This window comes from Dendropsophus ebraccatus, chromosome 13 (assembly GCF_027789765.1).
Source record: "Dendropsophus ebraccatus isolate aDenEbr1 chromosome 13, aDenEbr1.pat, whole genome shotgun sequence".
Lineage (NCBI taxonomy): Eukaryota > Metazoa > Chordata > Amphibia > Anura > Hylidae > Dendropsophus > Dendropsophus ebraccatus.
Window position 1 is genome coordinate 38,625,237 of NC_091466.1, and position 21,303 is coordinate 38,646,539.

At 45.4% G+C, this 21,303-nt stretch overlaps 1 protein-coding gene across 4 annotated transcripts in view; it reads right to left on the reverse strand.

Moving 5' to 3' along the window:
- The window catches only part of SV2A (synaptic vesicle glycoprotein 2A), a 620,870-nt gene that overhangs the window by 287,343 nt on the left and 312,224 nt on the right, over positions 1-21,303 (reverse strand). For all 4 annotated transcript variants that reach the window (XM_069950896.1, XM_069950897.1, XM_069950898.1 and 1 more), the window contains one exon: positions 10,177-10,265. In XM_069950896.1, coding sequence (XP_069806997.1) covers positions 10,177-10,265 — 89 coding nt within the window. The remainder of the gene's footprint in view (positions 1-10,176; positions 10,266-21,303) is intronic.

A 21,303-nucleotide genomic window follows, 5' to 3' on the forward strand; every position in this document is an offset into this window, starting at 1 on the left:
CAATGGATTAGTATAAAATGATTCATACAGTTGTTTTGCAGTTTTAGAGGCAGGTAGGTTAAGCTGTTGTGTGCAGTGGCGTAATTGTAAGTACTTGTAAAAGTCTTTGTTGGATATTCCGTATTGGAGGGACAAAGAGGCAAATGATTTAAGTTCTTGGTCCTCATATAAATCACCCATGAGAATTATACCCTTCCGAATCCAGGCTCCATAATTGGAGTCTGGAATAAGGAAGTGCAGTATCCCTAAAGGGAAGGAGAGAAAGTGTGTAGGGAGCAGAATACTAGAAACAAGGGGATTGTTCCAGATTTTTAGAGCCGCAGTTATGGTTGGGGGTAGGCCTTTCTTTATATATGGGAGGAGTCTATTAGCACCGAGTAGGGACTGAAGGTCTCCTCCTGGGATAGTTAGAGCCTCCATTTGTACCCATTGTTTTGTGGTGTTATTTGACCACCAGTACCTGGTTTGGTCGATTATGTTCGCATAGTAATAGAGCTTGATATCAGGACATCCTAGGCCTCCTTCTTGAAGGGGCATACAGAGAACTCTTCCTGAAACTCGCACTCTCTGCCCCAGCCAAACAAACCTGGTAATCGTCTTTTGCAAACGTTGTAATAGGTAATTGGGAATTATAACCGGAAGATTTCTAAGGTAGTAGAGGATTTTGGGTAATAATACCATTTTAACGGAGGAGATTCTTCCAACCCAGGATACGGGGAGTTTGGAGAATCTATTAATGTCTTTGGATAGCTCGGAGATAAGAAGGTTGAGATTTTTTGTGACTAAGTTAGCAAGGGGGCTAGTGAGTGTAATGCCTAGGTAGGGAATTGCTCCTTCAGACCACTGGTAAGGGTAAAGGCGTTTCAGGCGGGACTTAAGGTCGGTGGGTACCCCAAGATCTAGAATCAAGGATTTGGAAGAATTGACTTTGTAATAGCTTATTGCACTGTAATCTTGTAGTATAGATGAGGTCTGTTGTAGTGATTTAAGCGGGGAGGACAAGCAAAGTATAATGTCATCGGCGAAGAGACCGATTCGGTGCTCCTGATCGCCTATTGTAATCCCTTTTATACCCAAGGACGTTCTAAATGTCTGCGCGAGGGGTTCTATGGCAAGGGCAAATATGGTAGGGGATAGGGGACACCCCTGTCTTGTCCCATTAGTTATATTGAAAGAATAGGACAGTGTCCCTGAGGTATATACTTGTGCAGATGGGCTAGAGTAGAGAGCCATGATGGCCTGTAGGAAGGGGCCCTGCAATCCAAATTTTTGGAGGACAGATCTTAAATATCCCCAGTGGACTCGATCGAACGCCTTCTCTGCATCCAGGGTAAGGAGCAGAGAAGGCGTTCGCCGGCGCTCCGCTTCATGTATTATATTTATCATTCTACGCGTGCTATCCACTGTTTGGCGTCCCTTCACAAATCCCACCTGGTCGCCCTGTATTACTTGGGGGACCATATCCATTAATCTAGATGAAAGAAGTTTGGCAAAGATTTTTAGGTCGGAGTTGAGGAGCGAGATTGGCCTAAAATTAGCCGGGATATCCGGGGATTTGCCCGGCTTGGGCAACGTGACAATGAGGGCTTTTAACATTTCACTGGGGGGTGAACCTGAGGACATGATGAGGTTGTAAACTCTTACTAAGTAGGGCGTTAGGATGTCCTTATGGAATTTGTAGTATTCATTCGTTAGCCCATCAGGGCCCGGGGATTTATTGGGCTTGAGTGTACGTATAATTGCCAAAACCTCCTTGTCGGATATAGGGAGGGATAGTGATTGTTGTTGCTCTGAGGTGAGGGAGGGGAGGGAGAGTTTATCAAGGAAATTATCTATGTTAGGTTGGGTGGGTTGGGGAGTAGATGGGTCTAAAGCTAAGTTATATAGGGAGTCATAGTATTCTGCTAACGTGTTAGCTATTCCTTTAGGGTCCATTATTTTGATTTGCTGTTTATTCAATAGGAAAGGGATACGGGATTTTGCTGATTGATTATTTAAACATTTAGCTAATAGGGCAGAAGGCCTGTTGCCATGCCAATAGTAATTAAGCTTCATTCTGCGTAAGGCATAATCATATTTATGGGCCATAAGTTTATGAAGGCTTTGTGTGAGTTGTGAAATCTCCTCAGCGACAGTGGGATCGTATCGTGTTTTGTTCTTTCTATGAAGGACAGTTAGTTGTTCTTGTAGGGCGGTTTGTTGTTCTGTTCTATGGCGTTTGTCATATGAGGCCTGTTTGATAAACTGCCCTCTAATGGTAGCTTTGTGGGCGCACCATAATGTAAAGTCAGTTACAGAGTTATTATCGTTAAGGGAGAAATAATCAGAGAGGGAGGAATTGATAGAAGGATGGTACTGGGGGTGGTGTAATATAAAGTTATTTAGTCTCCATACTGAGTCAGAAGATGGGATAAAGTTTTCTTTTACCGTTATTGAAATTGGTGCATGGTCTGACCACAGTATGGTACCAATGTCAGAAGAGGTAACAGAGGAGATAGAGGTGTGGTCCACTAGAAAAAAGTCTATCCTAGAATATGTGCGGTGGGTGTGAGAAAAGAAGGTATAGTCGCGGTCAGACGCGTGTTGCAGCCGCCAAATATCGTAATATCTATGTGTAAGAAGGGATTTAGTAAAGGGGGATGGTTCTGAGGAAAAGGAGAGATTGGAGGAATCCATAGAGGGCCAAAGTGTTTTATTGAAGTCCCCTCCCAGAATGACTCGACCTTGCTTGGTCGCATTTACCTTAGAGAGGAGTCTCAACAGGAATGAATGTTGTTTTTTGTTTGGTGCATAGGCATTCACTAGAGTATAGGGCATATTGTTGAGTAAGCAGTTTAAGATTATGAAACGCCCATCAGGATCGATGCTAGTATGAGATGTCGAAAAAGCTATTGTATCCCTTATAGCTATGATAACACCTCCCTTTTTTCTAAACGCTGGTGCAAAAATGATTACAGGATATTTTTTATGCTTCAGGCGGCCAATATCTTCTGTGTTTAAGTGGGATTCTTGTATATACAGAATGTCTGCATGTTGAGAATTAGCCTCTTTCCATAATAAAGAGCGCTTATAAGGAGAGTTTAGTCCTTTCACATTAAGAGAGAGGAATTTAAGTACCATTGTACAATAAAAGAAAGATTGGGTAAGGCCGCATAAAGATAAAATAATCTCCAGTAGAATTCACACATAAGAGAACCAATTGAGCTTCACAGAGCACCTTGCGAGATAAAGGTAGACAAAACATATTAAACAAAGAACAAAACCAATGTACCACAGGTACGAAATGCATAGGATGTCCAATCCTAAAAACACAACAAAAGGATGTAAATAACCAGATTACCAATCTGTCCATGGGGGAACGAGGTAAAGCTCGTAAACGTCATGTCCCTAACAGCCACAGACAGGGGGTAATAACCCAAGGTATACCAGCAGATGCAAAACTGAGCTTAGTGTCGTTTCCGATTTTTGCTAGGGCCCACGGTAGACCATTCTTGCTCCAGATGGCGAGGAGAGGATTTCTTGTCAGCCGGGGTGGAGGAGGAGTCGGAGATGAGATTCCATTTCATGCATAAGTGAACAGCTTCGTTAGGAGAATTAGCAAGAATTTTAGCCCCGTTTTTGGAAATTATCAATTTCACTGGGAATCCCCAGCGGTAGGGGATGTTATGCTCTCTCAGTGCTCTTGTGCTAGGGGCAAAGGCGCGACGACGGGCCATCGTGGCCGCTGAGAGGTCGGCAAAAATGGAGAGTGATTGGAAGCGTTCCGGTAGAGAAGGTTTCTTCCTGATTGCCTCCATAATCCTTTCCTTTATATGAAAAAAGTGAACTCTTAAGATCACATCTCTGGGGATGTCGGCAGGCAGGCTTTTGGGCTTGGGTAGCCTATGGATTCTGTCTATTAGGAGGTCAGAATTGGTTGCCGCCGGCAGTAGCGCTGTGAAGAAGTCAGTAGCAAATTCTGCAAGGCATTCAGGTTTGACTGACTCAGGAATACCTCTCAGGCGGAGATTGTTCCTTCTGGACCGATCTTCCATGTCGGCCAGTTTTATTTTTAGGGTTTCAATTTCCTCCTCCATGTTATTAGTGACATCTGCTAGGTCATTGTGAGCAGATGTAAGTTCAGCCATTTTATTTTCAATATGTGAGGTACGTTCTCCAATGCCTGTAACCTCTTTTTGGATATTAGTGCATACAGCCATAAAATCAGTATGAATGGATTTTTTCAAATCATCCATCATGGTTTGCATTACACGTGCTGTCAGGGGAGCGTCCTCATAGGAAGACCTGGCTGATTCACTTGCTATGGAAGCTGGTGAGGGAGCATATGTACGGGTCTGGCAGGGTGTCTTCCAAGACATAGGAGTAGGGGGAAGTGAGGGTGTATCCAGATCCAGGAGGCACGCAGTTTGTGAAGGGGAACAAACTCCATGGTCTGTGGCAGCCGCCATGTTGTTTTCCTGCATGCTGCGTTCAGCTGTGGAGCTCACGCTGGGAGAGGAGGAGAGCGGGAGGGACAGTAATGGCTCTGGTGAGGTCGGGTGTCTGCTTACCTCCTCTCTCCGGTGTTCTGCGGGCTGTACAGGCTGAGCAGGAGACATGCTCGAAGGAGACGCTCCTGAGGCAGAGGGAAGCAGGTCGGCGCCATTTTGGATAACCTCCGCCGCTGCTGGAGAGAAGATCGGCACTGTGAGGACCCTCTTCTTCTTATTTTTTCCCTTCCCCGCCATACCGGACAAGTGCAGTGGGGTAAGATGAATCGATGTGGGCAATTTCGCTGGTCGGGATGCCGGTTAGTGCCGGTTTCGGGCTGATATAGGCAGGAGCTGAGTTAACACACAGCCAGCTCCGTGCGCAGCAGGACACGCCCCCCTCTATTTTTCTCTCTCAATCACTAGATGTTTCTCCTCTCTGCTTTCCTAATCATTCCTTACCTACAATATCTTCTCAGTAGTCTGTAGTACACAACAGCAGCAGCCTTTTTATAATCACGAGCTGTGTGCACTGCAGCCAGTAACAACCTCCTTCCTCTCTCTGTGCAGACAGCGTGGTGCAGTCATGTGACCGCTTCTCTTAAAGCAATGCAGACGTCACACAGGGGGTTGCCTAGTGCAAGATCCCTGCTGATTGGATGTGTCCCGGGCATCATTGGAAAGCCCTTTTCCCGCCCGAAACACTTCCTGCTTTCTAGAATGGATCGGACTCAGATTTTTGGAAAAATCTGAACCGGATCCCATACCGGCCGAACCGGTTCACTCATCTCTAGTCACATCTCGTGTGGCAGCTCACACCAGGAAGCGGCCGCAGGACGCAAAGGATAAAAGTCGCCGCGTGGCCCCGCTTTGAAGCGCTGCGGTCCCGGGTGCCGCGTGTAGCCCGGCACCGCCGCTATTAGCGGGCACGGTCTGATCGCCGTGCCCGCTAATTAGCTCATCGGTGGCAGCTGTCAAAGTTGACAGCTGCCTCCGATTACCGGAGGCAACATTTCCCTGGGGTCTAGTGGGGGAGATCGCTCCTCCGGGACGTTGTTCCAGGAGGAGCGATCTCCGTTACTGATGCCGGCCGGGGACTCGTCTAAGATGGCGCCGTCCCCGTCTCGGCACTCGTTTACTTCCGGCTGCAGCAGCCGGAAGTAAACGAGTGCCTATCTCATGGATCTCTGCAGCATATCTATGCTGCAGAGATCTCAATGAGAGATCAAAGTATATATACTAGAAGTCCCCTAGGGGGGCTTCTAGTATATGTGTAAAAAAAAAAAAAAAAAAAAAGTGTTGTTTATAGTAAAAAGCCCCCTCCCCTAATAAAAGTCTGAATCACCCCCCTTTTCCCAGGTTTTAAATAAAAGTAAACAAATAAATAAATAAATAAATAAACATGTCTGGTATCGCCGCGTGCATAATCGCCCGAACTATTAATTAATCACATTCCTGATCTCGTACGGTAAATGGCGTCAGCGCAAAAAAATCCCAAAGTGCAAAATTGCCCATTTTTGGTCGCATCAAATCCAGAAAAAATGTAATAAAAAGCGATCAAAAAGTCGTATATGCGCAATCAAGGTATCGATAGAAAGAACACATCATGGCGCAAAAAATGACACCTGACACAGCCCCATAGACTAAAGGATAAAAGCGCTATAAGCCTGGGAATGGAGCGATTTTAAGGAATGTATATTTGTTAAGAATGGTTTGAATTTTTTATAGGCCATCAGATACAATATAAGTTATACATGTTATATATCGTTTTAATCGTAACGACTTGTGGAACATGCATAACAAGTCAGTTTTACCCCAGGGTGAATGGCGTAAAAACACAGTTCCCCCAAATAAAAGAAAGAAATAAAAGAAATAAAAGAAACTGGGTGCCTATAGGAATTAACTGGGACAAGTAAAGACACAGTGCATATTATTCACTCACTGGGCACTGTAATTTACTGGGATTAGTGAATGGAGTGTGTGCCTTACATAATCAGTTGTTGCACTCCACTCCTACTGTTAAACAAATTTGATTTCATGTGTGTGTGTGTGTGTGTGTGTGTGTGTGTGTGTGTGCCTTACTTAAAGCGACTCTGTACTCAAAATCTGCCCCCCCCCCCAAACTGCTTGTAACTTTAAACGGCCGTGGCCTAGAATGTCTATGCATTAGGCTGCCACAACCTCACTGTCCATCCTCCCCGCCCTCCTCATCATTAGGAATGTTCCAGGCAGTTTGTCTCCTATTCATCAGCTGTGTGAATACTGAACATGGGCTGGATCATTAAGGCACCTGTGCAATGTTCAGACAGGACAGTGGCATTCCTAATGATGAAGAGGGTGGGACGGAGGGGTGGTGCAAAGTTAGGGCACAGATACGCTAAGCCCCGGCCGCTGGGCACTGGGCTGCAAGTTTAAAAGTTGTTTTTTAGGACAATAACTGCATCACCTGCCAAACGGACCCCAGGACAGATCTTGGATTAAAAGCAGCTATCCAAAGGTACAGGTGGTTTGGGGGGGTCAGATTGTGGGTACAGAGTCACTTTAAGCAGTGGTCGCACTCTACCCCTACTGTGTTAAACAAATTAGATTTTATTACTGAACTGAATGTGCACTTTACATAATCAGTGCTCGCACTCCACTCCTACTGTATTATACAAGTTGGGTTTCATTAGTGAACTGAGTGTGTGATTTACTGTCACGGCCGCGGCGGCATCCCGTGCTCCGGGCCGCCGCCGCGACCTCCCTCCATCTCATGCAGCTGCCGGGGTCCCGGTGCAGGGACCCGGCGCTGCTACATGTTCGGCCCCGGGGGGCGCCTTACCTGGTCCCGCTCCTGCCTCCGTCTGTGCCGGCCGGCGCGCGCGTCCCCGCCTCCTTGGGCGCGCGCGCGCCGGCTGTCTCAGATTTAAAGGGCCAGTCCGCACCTAATTGGCCAGTTGCACCAATCACTCCCTATTTATTCCAGCCCTGCCCCACTACAGGTGTTGGAGCCTCTACATGCTTCCCATAGCGTTTGGCCCAGCTCCCTGTTGTTCCTGATTCCCGTCCGTTACCTGGTTCCTAGTCCCTGTTCCTGATTCCTATCCGCCACCTTGTCCCTAGTCCTTGTTCCTGGTTCCTGTTCCCCTGCATCACCATTGCTCCTGTGTATAGCCTGTCACCTGCGGTTACGTCCACTGACCTCTGCAGCACCATCTCCTGCCTACTGCTCCTGCCACGCCTCGCCTGCCGTCACCAGCAACCAAGCCAGGGGTAGCGACCTGGGGGTCGCCTGCCGCAGCAAGTCCATCCCGCCTTGCGGCGGGCTCTGGTGAAAACCAGCGGCCCCTTAGACTCCGCTCCCTGGTGAGGTTTGTGCCATCGCTGGTGCCGGTCCAGTGGATCCACTACTCCAGGCGTTTCATTTACATAATGAGTGGTTGTACTCAACTCCTACTGTTTTAAAAAAAAAAAATTGGTTTCATTACTGAACTGAGTGTGCTTTAAATAATCAGTGCTCGCACTCCACTCCTACTGTGTTATACAAGTTGGGTTTCATTAGATAACTGACTGCACTTCACCTAATCAGTGCTCACACCTCACTCCTACTGCATTAAAGAAATTAGGTTTCATTACTGAACTGAATTCTCATACTTCCTCCCCAATTAGTTTACATCCATGACATACACATAACTTATTTTGCTCCCTTAACTATTCACAGGTGAATGCACAGTAAATTACAAAAGGTAACCTGCCTTCCAGCAACAAATTGCTGCTGGTAGTTGCTTCAAAAGGTTTTTGTATCCCATTTAAAGGACATCCTTGATATATACCCCCCTGTGACGAAACAATTCTCTAGCCTTATCCCACTCAAGAAACCACAAGAGGTGTTAAAACTCATACAAAAAATACCCTTTGTTGAACTGTTGTGCAACTTATAACTTTCATGGTGATATTGTAAAAATTCCAAGAACATTTATCAGTCAGTCACCATGCACGTCCTTACAAATGAGATATGACTGCTACTATTCCTTGTCACAAATGGCAGCGACTATAGTAACAAGAAGGGAAATGTCCTGTTTGAAAAACATAGTCATGGTGATTTGTGACTGGATAATACTGTTTTTAGGGTTTGGGTAGCATGGTGTACTTTCTGGATGCATTGACCTGCTGTGGATAATACAATATATGCCTGTGTTGCAAATGGTCTAATTGTTCTAGCTCATGGGCAGGAAATATGAAGTATTAAAAAAAAAAATGCTAATAGACTATGGGGAAAATTTATCATGTGGCACATAGAGCATTTCCTGGCACAGGGGTTGCGGCAGCACACAAAGGAGGTGTGCCCTTTGTAAGCGCCGCATTTATCTTTTTTTCAGGCAGAAAAATGCTGGTGAAACCTACGCCAGCTCGGGCTCCATGCACTTATAAATCCTCAGAGCTCCGGTGCTGCGGGGACATTTGTAATCCTGGCGTAAAACGTGCCAGACTTAGTAAATGTCCCCCTATGTGTATTTCCTTGTGGATTACCATTCTTTTTTTTTGGGGGGGGGGGGGGGGGGGGGGGGGTTGGCAGGGCAGGGGGAACATTACTTGGAATACTTATGGTGAGCAAATGCTTTTATGGGGACTTTTCTTAAAGAGACACAGGCAATTGCCAGTTAGTTGATTGTTTTATGATGTTGGCTCAGTGGTTATAACTGTAGCCTTGCAGCACTAGGATCCTGGATTGAAATCCCACCTAGGGCAACTTGTGATAAGAGTTTGTATATTCTACCCGTGTTTGTGTGCGTCCATTTCATACACCTCTCAGGGCTCAGGTTCCCATGGTAGACCGTATGATGTTCCTTAATGCAGTCTCCATGACGTAAGGCAGGGAGATTATGTCATTTATAGCACAATCGTTGTGGCTGACCAACAAAGTATCTACCTCAAACATTAATACAAATTGCCTGATATAATGCATCATCTACCAATGGGTAGCCTGAAAATTGCAGTTCTGCATGAATATGGCGATCCAACATGTAAAGGGATGAGTTACAGTATATTGGCACAAGGCAGACCCATCAATGTTACAGTCCACGACTGTGTTGAATTTGTCAGAGGGCGTTACGTGTCGTGTACAAGTGGCTGAAGTGGGTACAAAGTTTCCCTTTTTTAAGAGATCCCTAAGTCCTGGGAAGGAGCCAAGGAACCTATGCAAAGATTTTATTTATTTATATTGTTTATTTACAGTATATAGTTGTAGTGTAATAGTAGTGTATAGTAGTAGCCTAAGTCCGGGCCCTGATAAGCCAGACAATTAGGAAAGATACTTTGGCTAGTTGCTCTTTACTGTGGGATGGCCTGACAGACACTTTCTCAAACAGGTGGCAGAAAAGAAAACGTGCACTTGATCACATACACAGTTAACCTATTACATACTTCAGCATGTGCTTGCTATAGAGGAATAGAACACAGTAAAATGCAGTTTAACATCCTTCATTCACAGATTTAAACCTTTTAGACCTGAAATAAATATAGACATTGCTACCCTACACATATGCATATACAACAGGAGAGGTAAATCGGGTTCTGGGACACTCCAGATGAAGCATGGAGGCCGTAAGTAAAAATAACTATCCTTACTAGGAAACCAAGGCATCACTCTCTAAAAGCAACAAAAAGAAGAAGAAATGTAACCAAGCCTTCCCACACTGCAATAATATATCTTACAAATTAAACCTACCTAAAAGACATGGTGAACCAAACTGCCATCATCATCAGGGTGATGCGTCTGTATTCTGGGGCAAAGCATTCATGGAAATTAGCCCAAACCTGAAAGCATAAAAATATCACATCAGTACATTTTCTAAAAATAAATGCAATAGAAATATACAAAAAAAGAAAAATGTAAAAAGTTTACATAAATGCATCAGTCAGCCACAAAATTAAAACCTCTGACAGGTGAAGGTCATAAAAATTTATATTTTACCACAATGGTATCTGTAAAGGGGTGAACAAATTCTTCTTTAAGTTGATATGTTGGAAGCAGAAAAAAGGGCATGCGTGAGGTTCTGAGTAAGGGCAGATTATCGAGCCATGTAATGAAGACAACGATCAGCTGATAAAACAATCATCAGTTGATCATTATAGTTTATTCCAGCCTAAAAATCATTGGCTATTGGGCCCTAATAGTGATGTGCAGATGGCAGCTGAATGCAATGACTGCAAAGAAAACGTAATAAACTTTATACATGCTACTCTGCACTCCCGGTGTTCTTCTTCCTTCTGCCCGGTCCCCTGGCCAAGACAGGACTACCGTAGCCAGTGATTTGCTGAGCAGCCTGTCACTTCAGAGACCTACCCAGCGCTGGCTACGGGTAGAAGGCAGAGGCAAGGAAAACACCAGAAGTGTGGACAAGTATGTATAAACTTTATTATTTTACACTTTTAATGCAAGGCCTGCACGCACATCACTAACAATGTCCATGCAGCCCTTGCTGCACTATTAACAAGCTGTGTAAGAGGCTCAGTAAGCAAGTGATGATCTATCAGAGTGGTGCTTGCTTACATTAGTGATATGACCATCTAATGGGGCCCTAACATTAAGAAGGGCCAAATTGTGATAGCTAGAGGAATGGGTCTAAGATCACTGCAGTGGTATAGTGACCAGGGTCGCAGTGGCACGAAGGGTGGCCCGCGAGGCTCCCCTCCTTGCCACCGCACTCCCCCCCATAAATCACTCTTGTGATTTTTTTGCTTCTGGTCACAAGAGTCTGGCTCTATCTGGCCCCCGGCTGATGCGCAGCTGCCGGAGGGTGTCCCATCTTATTCCCCAGCAGCGCACGCATCAGTGAACTCACTGTGACTTTCGGTACAGGGAGCACTTGTTAGAGACGCTCCCTGTTCCAGAAGTCCCAGCCCGGACGCACAGGGAGTTCTCTGATAGAGGATAGGATGGGACACCCCCAGCAGCCGCACATCAGCCGGGGACCAGACAGAGCGCCAGCAGGAGAAGAGAGGCTCGACGGGGGAGTGGGTTGTTAGGTGAGTTGTGTGTTGTTGTTTTTTTATCTGCTTTGCACAGAGGAGAGAGGGGGACTATCTATGGGGGGGGGGGGAGAGGGGGGAACATAGGGGGAGAAGGGGCCATCTATAAAGGGGAAAGTGGGGGCCATTTATAAGGGGGGCAACATAGGGGGAGAGGGGGGTCATCTAAGAGACGGGGCCATCTATAAGGGGGGCAACATAGGGGAGAGGGGGCAATCTATAAGGGGGGGAATAGGGGAAGGGGGGCCATATATAAGGCGGGGGAGAAAAATAGGCGGAGAGGGGGGCAACAAAGAGGGAGAGGGGGCCATCTATAGGAAGGCAATATAGGTGGAGAGGGGGAATCTATAAGGGGGCAACATAGGGGGAGAGGGGGCTATCTATAAAGTAAGGTAGCAAAATAGTGCGAGAGGGGAGCAACATAAAGAGAGAGGGGGCCATCTATAGGTGTGAAATATAGGGGAGGGGGGCTATCTATAAGGGGACAACATAGGGAAAGAGGGGGCCATGTATAAGGAGACAAATTGGGGGAATCGATAAAGGGACAACATAGGGGTAGAGGGGGACATCTATAAGGGGGGGCAACATAGAGAGCCATCTATAAGGTGACAACATGGGGGGGGGCATTTTTAAGGGGGACAACACAGGGGGGCCATCTATAAGGGGGACAATATAGAGGGCCATCTATAGGGGGGCATGTATAAGGGGACAACATGGGGGGCATCTATAAGGTGACAACACAGAGGCATCTATAAGGGGGCAACATAGGGGGATCACAGGGGAGCCTTCTATAAGGAGGACAACACGGGGCGGGTAATCTATAAGGGAAACAACATAGGTGGCCATCTATTAGGGGGACTACACGGGGGGCGTATATAATAAAGCATACATAGAGGGGGCATCTACTATAGTGAACTACACAGAGGGGTCATCTATAAGTAGGAGCTACAGAGAGGAGGGCCATATACTATAGGGGATGTACAGAGAGTGTCATCTACTATAAGGGGACTACACAGAGGGGGGGTCTCTCAAGTAGATGCACATGGGGCAGTCTATATGGAAGACTGAACAATGGGCCATCTATGAGGTGGCTACATAGAGGGGGCATACACTATAGGGAATACACAGGGGGGACCATCTATAAGGAGGCTACAAAGGGGGGGCATATACTATAAGGGGGTCACATAGAGTCAGCCTACCTACTAAATGAGGGTGTAAAGGGGCCAATACAGATGTGAAGTTTGTAGAGAGATGAGGATGGTGCCAGAGTTAGGAGCCTAATATATTTGTCTGGCAGATTCTGTGAATTCGTGGCTCGGAGAAGTTGTAATGGCCCAGGGCAGATGGAGAAGAAGATGAAAAGGGAAGAACTCTGATCAGTGAAGACATCTCCTGTTAGTCACCTGATATAACTGCACTGTTATATATATGGAGAATAGAACCTGTGTGGAGCTGGGTATACCTCTATGTGACTCGTGACCTCGTATTCACTATCAGCGGTGGTGGTAGTCAGTATGTGGTGGTATTATTCAGTAGCAGCAGTGGCGTTAGTCAGTATGTGGTGGTAATATTTGTTACTTTAATCTGGCATCGTATTTTATTGGTCTTAGTATACTGGATTTTGTCAGTAACAATATGGTGGTGATGGTAGTGGTTATGGTGTGGCTGTAATATTTCTTTCCTATATACTAGTATATATATATATATATATATATATATATATATATATATACACAAATAGAATCACTTGGTCGTGAAAGGAGGGGGAGGCAAGTTGACCTCTCACACTAGGGCCCAGGAGACATTAGCTACGCCCCTGGATCACCGACATGGCAAATGTTGTATGGTGTTCTTGGTATGCAGTGGTTAGTGCCTAACAAAAGGGGTCAAAGAAAAGATCAATCAGTGAAAAGCCAATAAGTGCAAGGGATGCTTGATCCAGCAGAACAGCAACTGTAACACTAACTACAGAAAAAGTAATAGAAATATATTAGAAGACACATGGAATAACAGCTTATTGTGTCTCAAAGCATCTACAGTGGTTTGCAATAAATTAGAATATCAACAAAAAGTTATTTTTTTCCCAGTAATTCAATTCAAAAAGTGATCTCATATATTCTATAGAGTCATTACATACAGACTGAACTTTTCAAGCGTTTATTTCTGTTGAAGTTAATGATTATAGATTACAGCCAAGAAAAACCCTAAAGTCAGTATTTCTGAAAATTAGAATATTATATAAAAGCAAATTAAAAAAAAAAATGTTTTTAACACAGAAATGTCGACCAAATGAAAAGTCTGTACAGGAAATGCCCTCAATACTTGGTCGGGGCACCTTTTGCATGAATGACTGCATCAATGCGGCATGGCATGGAGGCGATCAGCTGATGGCACTGCAGAGGTGTTATTGAACCCAGGTTGCTTTGCTAGCGGCCTTCAGCTCGTCTTCTGGTTTCTTTCATCTTCCTCTTGACAAAACGCCTCTATGGGGTTAAGGTCTGGCGAGTTTGCTAACCAATCAAGCACAAGGAAAACGGGGAAAACGTATGCAAATGGGTAAGTATCTGGTTGTGTGATAGAAAACAGAGGGTGGTCATTGATGGAACATATTCAGATTGGGTTTTAGTTACTAGTGGGGTACCACAGGGGTCAGTATTGGGTCCACTTCTTTTTAATATTTATATTAATGATCTTGTTGAGGGGCTACAGAGCAGAATCTCCATTTTTGCAGATGATACTAAACTGGGTAAAGTAATCAGTACAGAGGGGGATAATATCATATTACAGAGGGATTTGGAGAAGCTAGAGGCTTGGGCGGTGAAATGGCAAATTAAGTTTAATGTGGATAAATGTAAGGTTATGCACTTGGGCCATAGAAATATTAAATACAGTTATGTGGTAAATAATAAAACACTGGGTAAAACTACTTCCGAAAAGGACCTGGGGGTATTGGTGGACAGTAAACTCAACTTTAGTGATCAGTGCCAGGCAGCAGCTGCCAAGGCTAATACAATAATGGGATGCATCAAAAGAGGTATAGATGCTAAAGATGAGAACATAGTTTTGCCTCTTTATAAATAACTGGTCAGACCACACATGGAATACTGTGTACAGTTTTGGGCACTGGTATATAAGAAGGACACAGCTGAACTGGAGCGGGTGCAGAGGAGGGCAACAAAGGTCATTAAAGGGACAGGGTGGGTTACAGTACCAGGACAGGTTATCAAGCTTGGGGTTATTTACGCTAGAAAAAAGACGTCTTAGGGGCGATCTGATCACAATGTACAAATATATGAATGGACAGTTCAGAGATCTTTGTAGTGGTCTTTTTACTCCTAGGTCTGTAACCATGACAAGGGGGCATCCTCTACGTCTAGAGGAAAGAAGATTTTATCATCAGCATCGACGTGGGTTCTTTACTGTACGAGCGGAAAGACTGTGGAACTCTCTGCCACATGATGTTGTCATGGCCGATTCAATAAATAAGTTCAAAGGAGGTCTGGATGCTTTTCTTGAACAATATAATTGTCATGAATGTGCCTGGGATGAACTCCGTGCGCCCCTCAGCTCATGCTGCGCGGCTGAGATGGCGCTGATATTCAGTGTTTTGTATGTCTTGAGCAGTAACCTGAACCTTGTCTGAACACACTCTGATACTCCTGGCCACTCCGGAGTTAACTCTGATGCTGGTTAGCTAGTCTGAAAGACTGTTCTCCCTGCCAGTCAGGTTGCTCTTGCCCCAGGTGTTCTGAGGAGATTAGGGGTCTGGTCCATTCAGCTCCTGCACCGGACCTCTGGTCTCCTATATAGTGTCTGCCAGCCTGCCTCTCACTGCCGGATATTGAGCTTGTCTCTGCCTGGTTCTGTATTTGCTATTCTTGCTCTGTTTATTCTGACTGTGCTTTGTATTTCTGACCATTCCTGCTTGCTGCCTGCCCCTGACCATATTGCCTGTTTATTGACCTCGCCTTTGGATTGTGATTTTGTACTTTTGCTGCCTGATTGTTGTGACCCGGACTGTCGACCATTCTTTATTGTGTTTTGTCTGTCTGTCTTGTCTTTGTGTCCCACCTAGCCAGTGCAGGGACTGACGCCCAGTTGCTCGCCGCCATCTTAGGGCGGATTGTGGCAAATAGGTAGAGGACAGTGGGCGGGGCTGAGCTTAGGGCTCACTGTGTTGTGTTGTCTTGCTGTCCGGTTCCTGACAGAATATCCGGCCTAATATATATACTGCCCCCTCTGGTGCCATGGCTGCTGTGGAAGATCTGGCTACCCGGGTGGAGGGGGTGTCAGGCCTGGTGGTCAAACTGGCAAACCAGATGACCCAGTTAATGGATTCTAACCTGGTTGCTAAGATGGAGGCTTTGTCTTGCCTGGTTGAAGACCTAGCTAAACAGGTTCAAGTTTTGTCCGTCAACCAGAATAATGCTGTGGTAGCGCCCCCAGTGGTGGAAAGGCCTAGAAAACCGGTCATGTTGCTCCCTGATAGATTTTCTGGTGATATGGAAAAGTTTGAGTCTTTTAGGGGTGCTTGCATGTTGTTTTTTCGGATCAATCACTTCCCTTCTGAGCAGGAGAAGGTTGGTATTGTGGTCTCACTACTTCAGGGAGATCCCCAGGCTTGGGCTCTCAAAATTCCCCCTGAGGCAGAGGAATGGAATAGCTTGGAGAAATTCTTTTTGTCCCTGGGTACTATATATGCTCAACCTGATGACAGGGCATTGGCAGAGAATAACCTATTCTCTCTCCGTCAGGGTAAACGACCAGCAGAGGAATACTGTTCCGAGTTTAGAAAATTTTGTGTGGTGACTGCTTGGTGTGAACCAGCTTTGAAGGCTTACTTTAAGCAAGGATTGGCAGAGGCCATTAAGGATGCCTGGGTAGGTCACCCAGATCCTCCAACCCTTAAAGAGACCATGGCCTTGGCCATTAGTATCGACCGCAGACTACGTGACAGGAAGAGGGCGAAAGCAAAATCTGACCTATTCAAATCTTCTTCTGTTCCTGCTGAAAAACCTTTCCTCCCTGTTGTCTCAGAGGAGGAACCTATGCAGCTGGGAGCATTGAATGTCAGGACCAGACAAGAATTCCGGAGAGACAATGGCCTGTGCTTTTACTGCGGGAACGGTGGTCACTACATCAGTCATTGCCCCATCCGTCCCCAGCGATCAGAACATCATCAGCGTCCAGATGACTACCAGGAAGGTCATCTGGGCGCACAGGTAACAATTGGTGAAATTGGCATAAATTGTTCTTCTGATAATCCTGCCATACCTGTGCCTGATGTAAATGAAAATTGTGGTGATGATAACTCTGTCTGTACCTCATCTGTCTATAACTCAGAGTCCTCCGCTGACGAGTGGGAGACTGATAGCGATATTGCTAGTGATATTCAAACCTGTGTGGTAAGAGGTCATTTTCCGCCTACTTCTGGTTTATTGAGTGAGGGTCCGGTGGCCCCTCATAAAAGGGGGGGGTACTGTCATGAATGTGCCTGGGATGAACTCCGTGCGCCCCTCAGCTCATGCTGCGCGGCTGAGATGGCGCTGATATTCAGTGTTTTGTATGTCTTGAGCAGTAACCTGAACCTTGTCTGAACACTGCTCTATTTCCTTCTGTGTGTTCAGCCACACCCGCTTTGCCTGAGATACTCCTGGCCACTCCGGAGTTAACTCTGATGCTGGTTAGCTAGTCTGACAGACTGTTCTCCCTGCCAGTCAGGTTGCTCTTGCCCCAGGTGTTCTGAGGAGATTAGGGGTCTGGTCCAATCAGCTCCTGCACCGGACCTCTGGTCTCCTATATAGTGTCTGCCAGCCTGCCTCTCACTGCCGGATATTGAGCTTGTCTCTGCCTGGTTCTGTATTTGCTATTCCAGGCAACACAGGAGCCAGAAGCAACAAACTCTGCAAGCTAAGTACTTCTATATTGTATTGTGAGCGAGTTTTGGAGCGTGCGAGTTTTTGATCTAAAGTGTGTTTTTGTCTCAAGTGTGGGACTTTAATATTCTGGGACTTTAGATTCGGGGAGTTTTAGAGGAAAACAAATTGTTTATTTGCTTTTGAACACATTGTTTGCTTTTGTTGCTTGTTTGTTTTTTCTTTCTTTATACATAATATCCCCATATAAATGAGCGCCATGTTTGACAATGCGGCCCAATGTACATCTTGTGCGATGTATGCAATCCTTGATCAACCGATCGAGGGTGCATACCATTGTGGGAGATGTGTGCATGTTGCTGGTTTGGAAGCCCAGATCCTGGATCTAAATGAGCAGCTGCAACGATTGAGATGCATTGGCAAACTGGAAAGGGGTCTGCTTCTGACTGAGCAAGCACTCCAAGGGGTAGATGGGGGAGAGAGTGATAGCATGGAGGTACAGGAGGAAGAGGCAGCTAGTTGGGTCACAGTTAGAAAAAGGGGTAGAGGGAAGAGTGTGAGGGAGGCCAGTCCTGATCTGGCACACCCCAACAAGTTTTGCCAAATTGGCGGATGAGGGGGATGTTGATTCAGGGGTGGCATTGCTGCAGCAGGACACTGCCTCTGAAAGCCAGGGGGGTGTCTGCTCCAGTAAGGTGGGAAACAGGAGTTCAGGGCAGGCCAGGCAGGTACTGGTAGTGGGGGACTCAATTATTAGGGGGACAGACAGGGCAATCTGTCACAAAGACCGGGATCGTCGAACAGTGTGTTGCCTTCCTGGCGCTCGAGTTCGTCACATCGCGGATCGGGCTGACAGATTACTGGGAGGGGCTGGCGATGACCCAGCAGTCATGGTGCACATTGGCACCAATGATAAAGTTAGAGGTAGGTGGCGGGTCCTTAAAAATGATTTCAGGGACTTAGGCAGGAAGCTTAAAACTAGGACCTCCAAGGTGATATTTTCCGAAATATTACCTGTACCACGAGCCACACCTGAGAGACAGCGGGAGATTAGGGAGGTAAATAAGTGGCTCAAGAGCTGGTGTAGGGTAGAGGGGTTTGGGTTCATGGAGAACTGGGCCGACTTCTCGGTCGGTTACAGGCTCTACGGTAGGGACGGGCTGCATCTCAATGGGGAGGGTGCAGCCGTGCTGGGGGAGAAGATGGCTAAGAGGTTGGAGGAGTGTTTAAACTAGGGACCGGGGGGGAGGGCAACTACAATATAGTAAGTAAAGACAGAGTAGATGGAGAGCTGGGCCTAGATTATGGAACTGGGGGTGGAGCGGCGGGAGGGGTTAGAATAGTCACTAGTGATAAAAGGAAAGGGAATATGGACAAATATATTAAATGTATGTATACTAATGCTCGAAGCCTCACTAATAAAGCTGAGGAATTAGAACTCATAATGGTTGAAGAGAAATATGATATAGTGGGGATAAGCGAGACATGGCTGGATGAGACCTATGACTGGGCCGTTAATATCCAGGGTTATAGTCTATTCAGAAATGACCGTAAAAATAAGAAAGGGGGAGGGGTCTGTCTATATGTTAAATCATGCCATAAGCCTATTCTGCGGGAGGATATATGTGATGATAATGTGGAGTCTCTTTGGGTAGAAATAAGGGGAGGGACGAAGAATAATAAAATTCTTATAGGAGTGATTTATAAACCGCCAAGTATAGTGGAAGAATCAGAAAATCTTCTTATAAGACAAATAGATGCGGCAGCGAAGCAGGGGGAAGTCATTATTATGGGGGACTTTAACTACCCAAATATCAACTGGAAAGCAGAAACCTGCAGCTCCAGGAAGGGAAGCGTGTTTTTGGAAATAGTAAAAGATAATTACCTTTCCCAACTAGTAGAGGAACCAACAAGAGGGGGGGCCCTTCTGGACCTGATCTTAACCAATAGGCCCGACAGAATATCAAAAATAGAGGTGGGGGGTCACCTAGGTAATAGTGACCATAACATAGTAAGTTTTCAATTATTCTTCAATAAAATGATTAGCAGAGGGGCTACAAAAACATTAAATTTCAGGAAGGCTAATTTCCAAAAACTAAGAGAGGACCTTGGGAACATAGACTGGGACAATGCCTTCAGAAATAAAAGTACACAAGAGAAATGGGACATATTTAAGAGCATCCTGTGTAAATCGTGTGAACGACACATACCATATGGGAATAAACGTAGTAGAAATAAGAGAAATCCAATGTGGTTAACTACAGCTGTAAGGGGTGCAATAAATGATAAGAAACAAGCATTCAGACAACTAAAACAAGAAGGTAGTGGGGAAGCATTGAGCAACTATAGACAGAAGAATAGAATGTGTAAAACGCAAATAAAAGAAGCAAAAATAGCAACAGAAAGAAGGATAGCCAAAGAAAGTAAAACAAATCCCAAAATGTTCTTCACCTATATAAATAACAAAAGACTTAAAACCGAAAATGTTGGTCCCCTCAAAAATAATCTGGGTGTAATGGTGGAGGGGGAAGAGGAAAAGGCCAATCTACTAAATACATTCTTCTCTACTGTATTCACAGAGGAGAATCCCATAACAGACGATATGACTAGGGATAATGTTAATCCTCCCATAAATCTCACCTGCCTAACACAACAAGAAGTGGGGAAACGCCTTAAAAATATTAAAATCCATAAGTCACCGGGCCCAGAAGGTATCCATCCTAGAGTTTTGCAAGAATTAAATACTGTGTTAGACAGACCGTTATTCCTATTATTTAAAGATTCTATTACGACAGGGATTCTTCCACAGGACTGGCGCATAGCTAATGTGGTACCAATATTCAAGAAGGGGTCAAGGAGTGATCCTGGAAACTACAGGCCCGTAAGTCTAACATCTATAGTAGGTAAAGTATTTGAGGGGATTGTAAGAGATGCTATACTGGAGTATCTTAATGAAAATAATCTTATGACTCAGCACCAGCATGGATTTATGAGGGATCGGTCCTGTCAGACTAATCTGATCGGCTTCTATGAAGAGGTAAGTTATAGACTGGACCTGGGGGAGGCTGTGGATGTTGTGTATCTGGACTTTTCAAAGGCATTTGATACTGTGCCGCATGAAAGGTTGGTCTACAAAATGAGGATGCTGGGACTCGGGGAAAACGTATGCAAATGGGTAAGTAACTGGTTGTGTGATAGAAAACAGAGGGTGGTCATTGATGGAACATATTCAGATTGGGTTTTAGTTACTAGTGGGGTACCACAGGGGTCAGTGTTGGGTCCACTTCTTTTTAATATTTTTATTAATGATCTTGTAGAGGGGCTACAGAGCAGAATCTCCATTTTTGCAGATGATACTAAACTGGGTAAAGTAATCAGTACAGAGGAGGATAATATCATATTACAGAGGGATTTGGAGAAGCTAGAGGCTTGGGCGGAGAAATGGCAAATGAAGTTTAATGTGGATAAATGTAAGGTTATGCATTTGGGCCATAGAAATAATAAGTACAGTTATGTGCTAAATAATAAAACACTGGGTAAAACTACTTCCGAAAAGGACCTGGGGGTATTGGTGGACAGTAAACTCAACTTTAGTGATCAGTGCCAGGCAGCAGCTGCCAAGGCTAATAAAATAATGGGATGCATCAAAAGAGGTATAGATGCTAAAGATGAGAACATAGTTTTGCCTCTTTATAAATCACTGGTCCGACCACACTTGGAATACTGTGTACAGTTTTGGGCACCGGTATATAAGAAGGACACAGCTGACCTAGAGCGGGTGCAGAGGAGGGCAACAAAGGTCATTAAGGGAATGGGTGGGTTACAGTACCAGGACAGGTTATCACGCTTGGGGTTATTTACGCTAGAAAAAAGACGTCTTAGGGGCGATCTGATCACAATGTACAAATATATGAATGGACAGTACAGAGATTTTTGTAGTGGTCTTT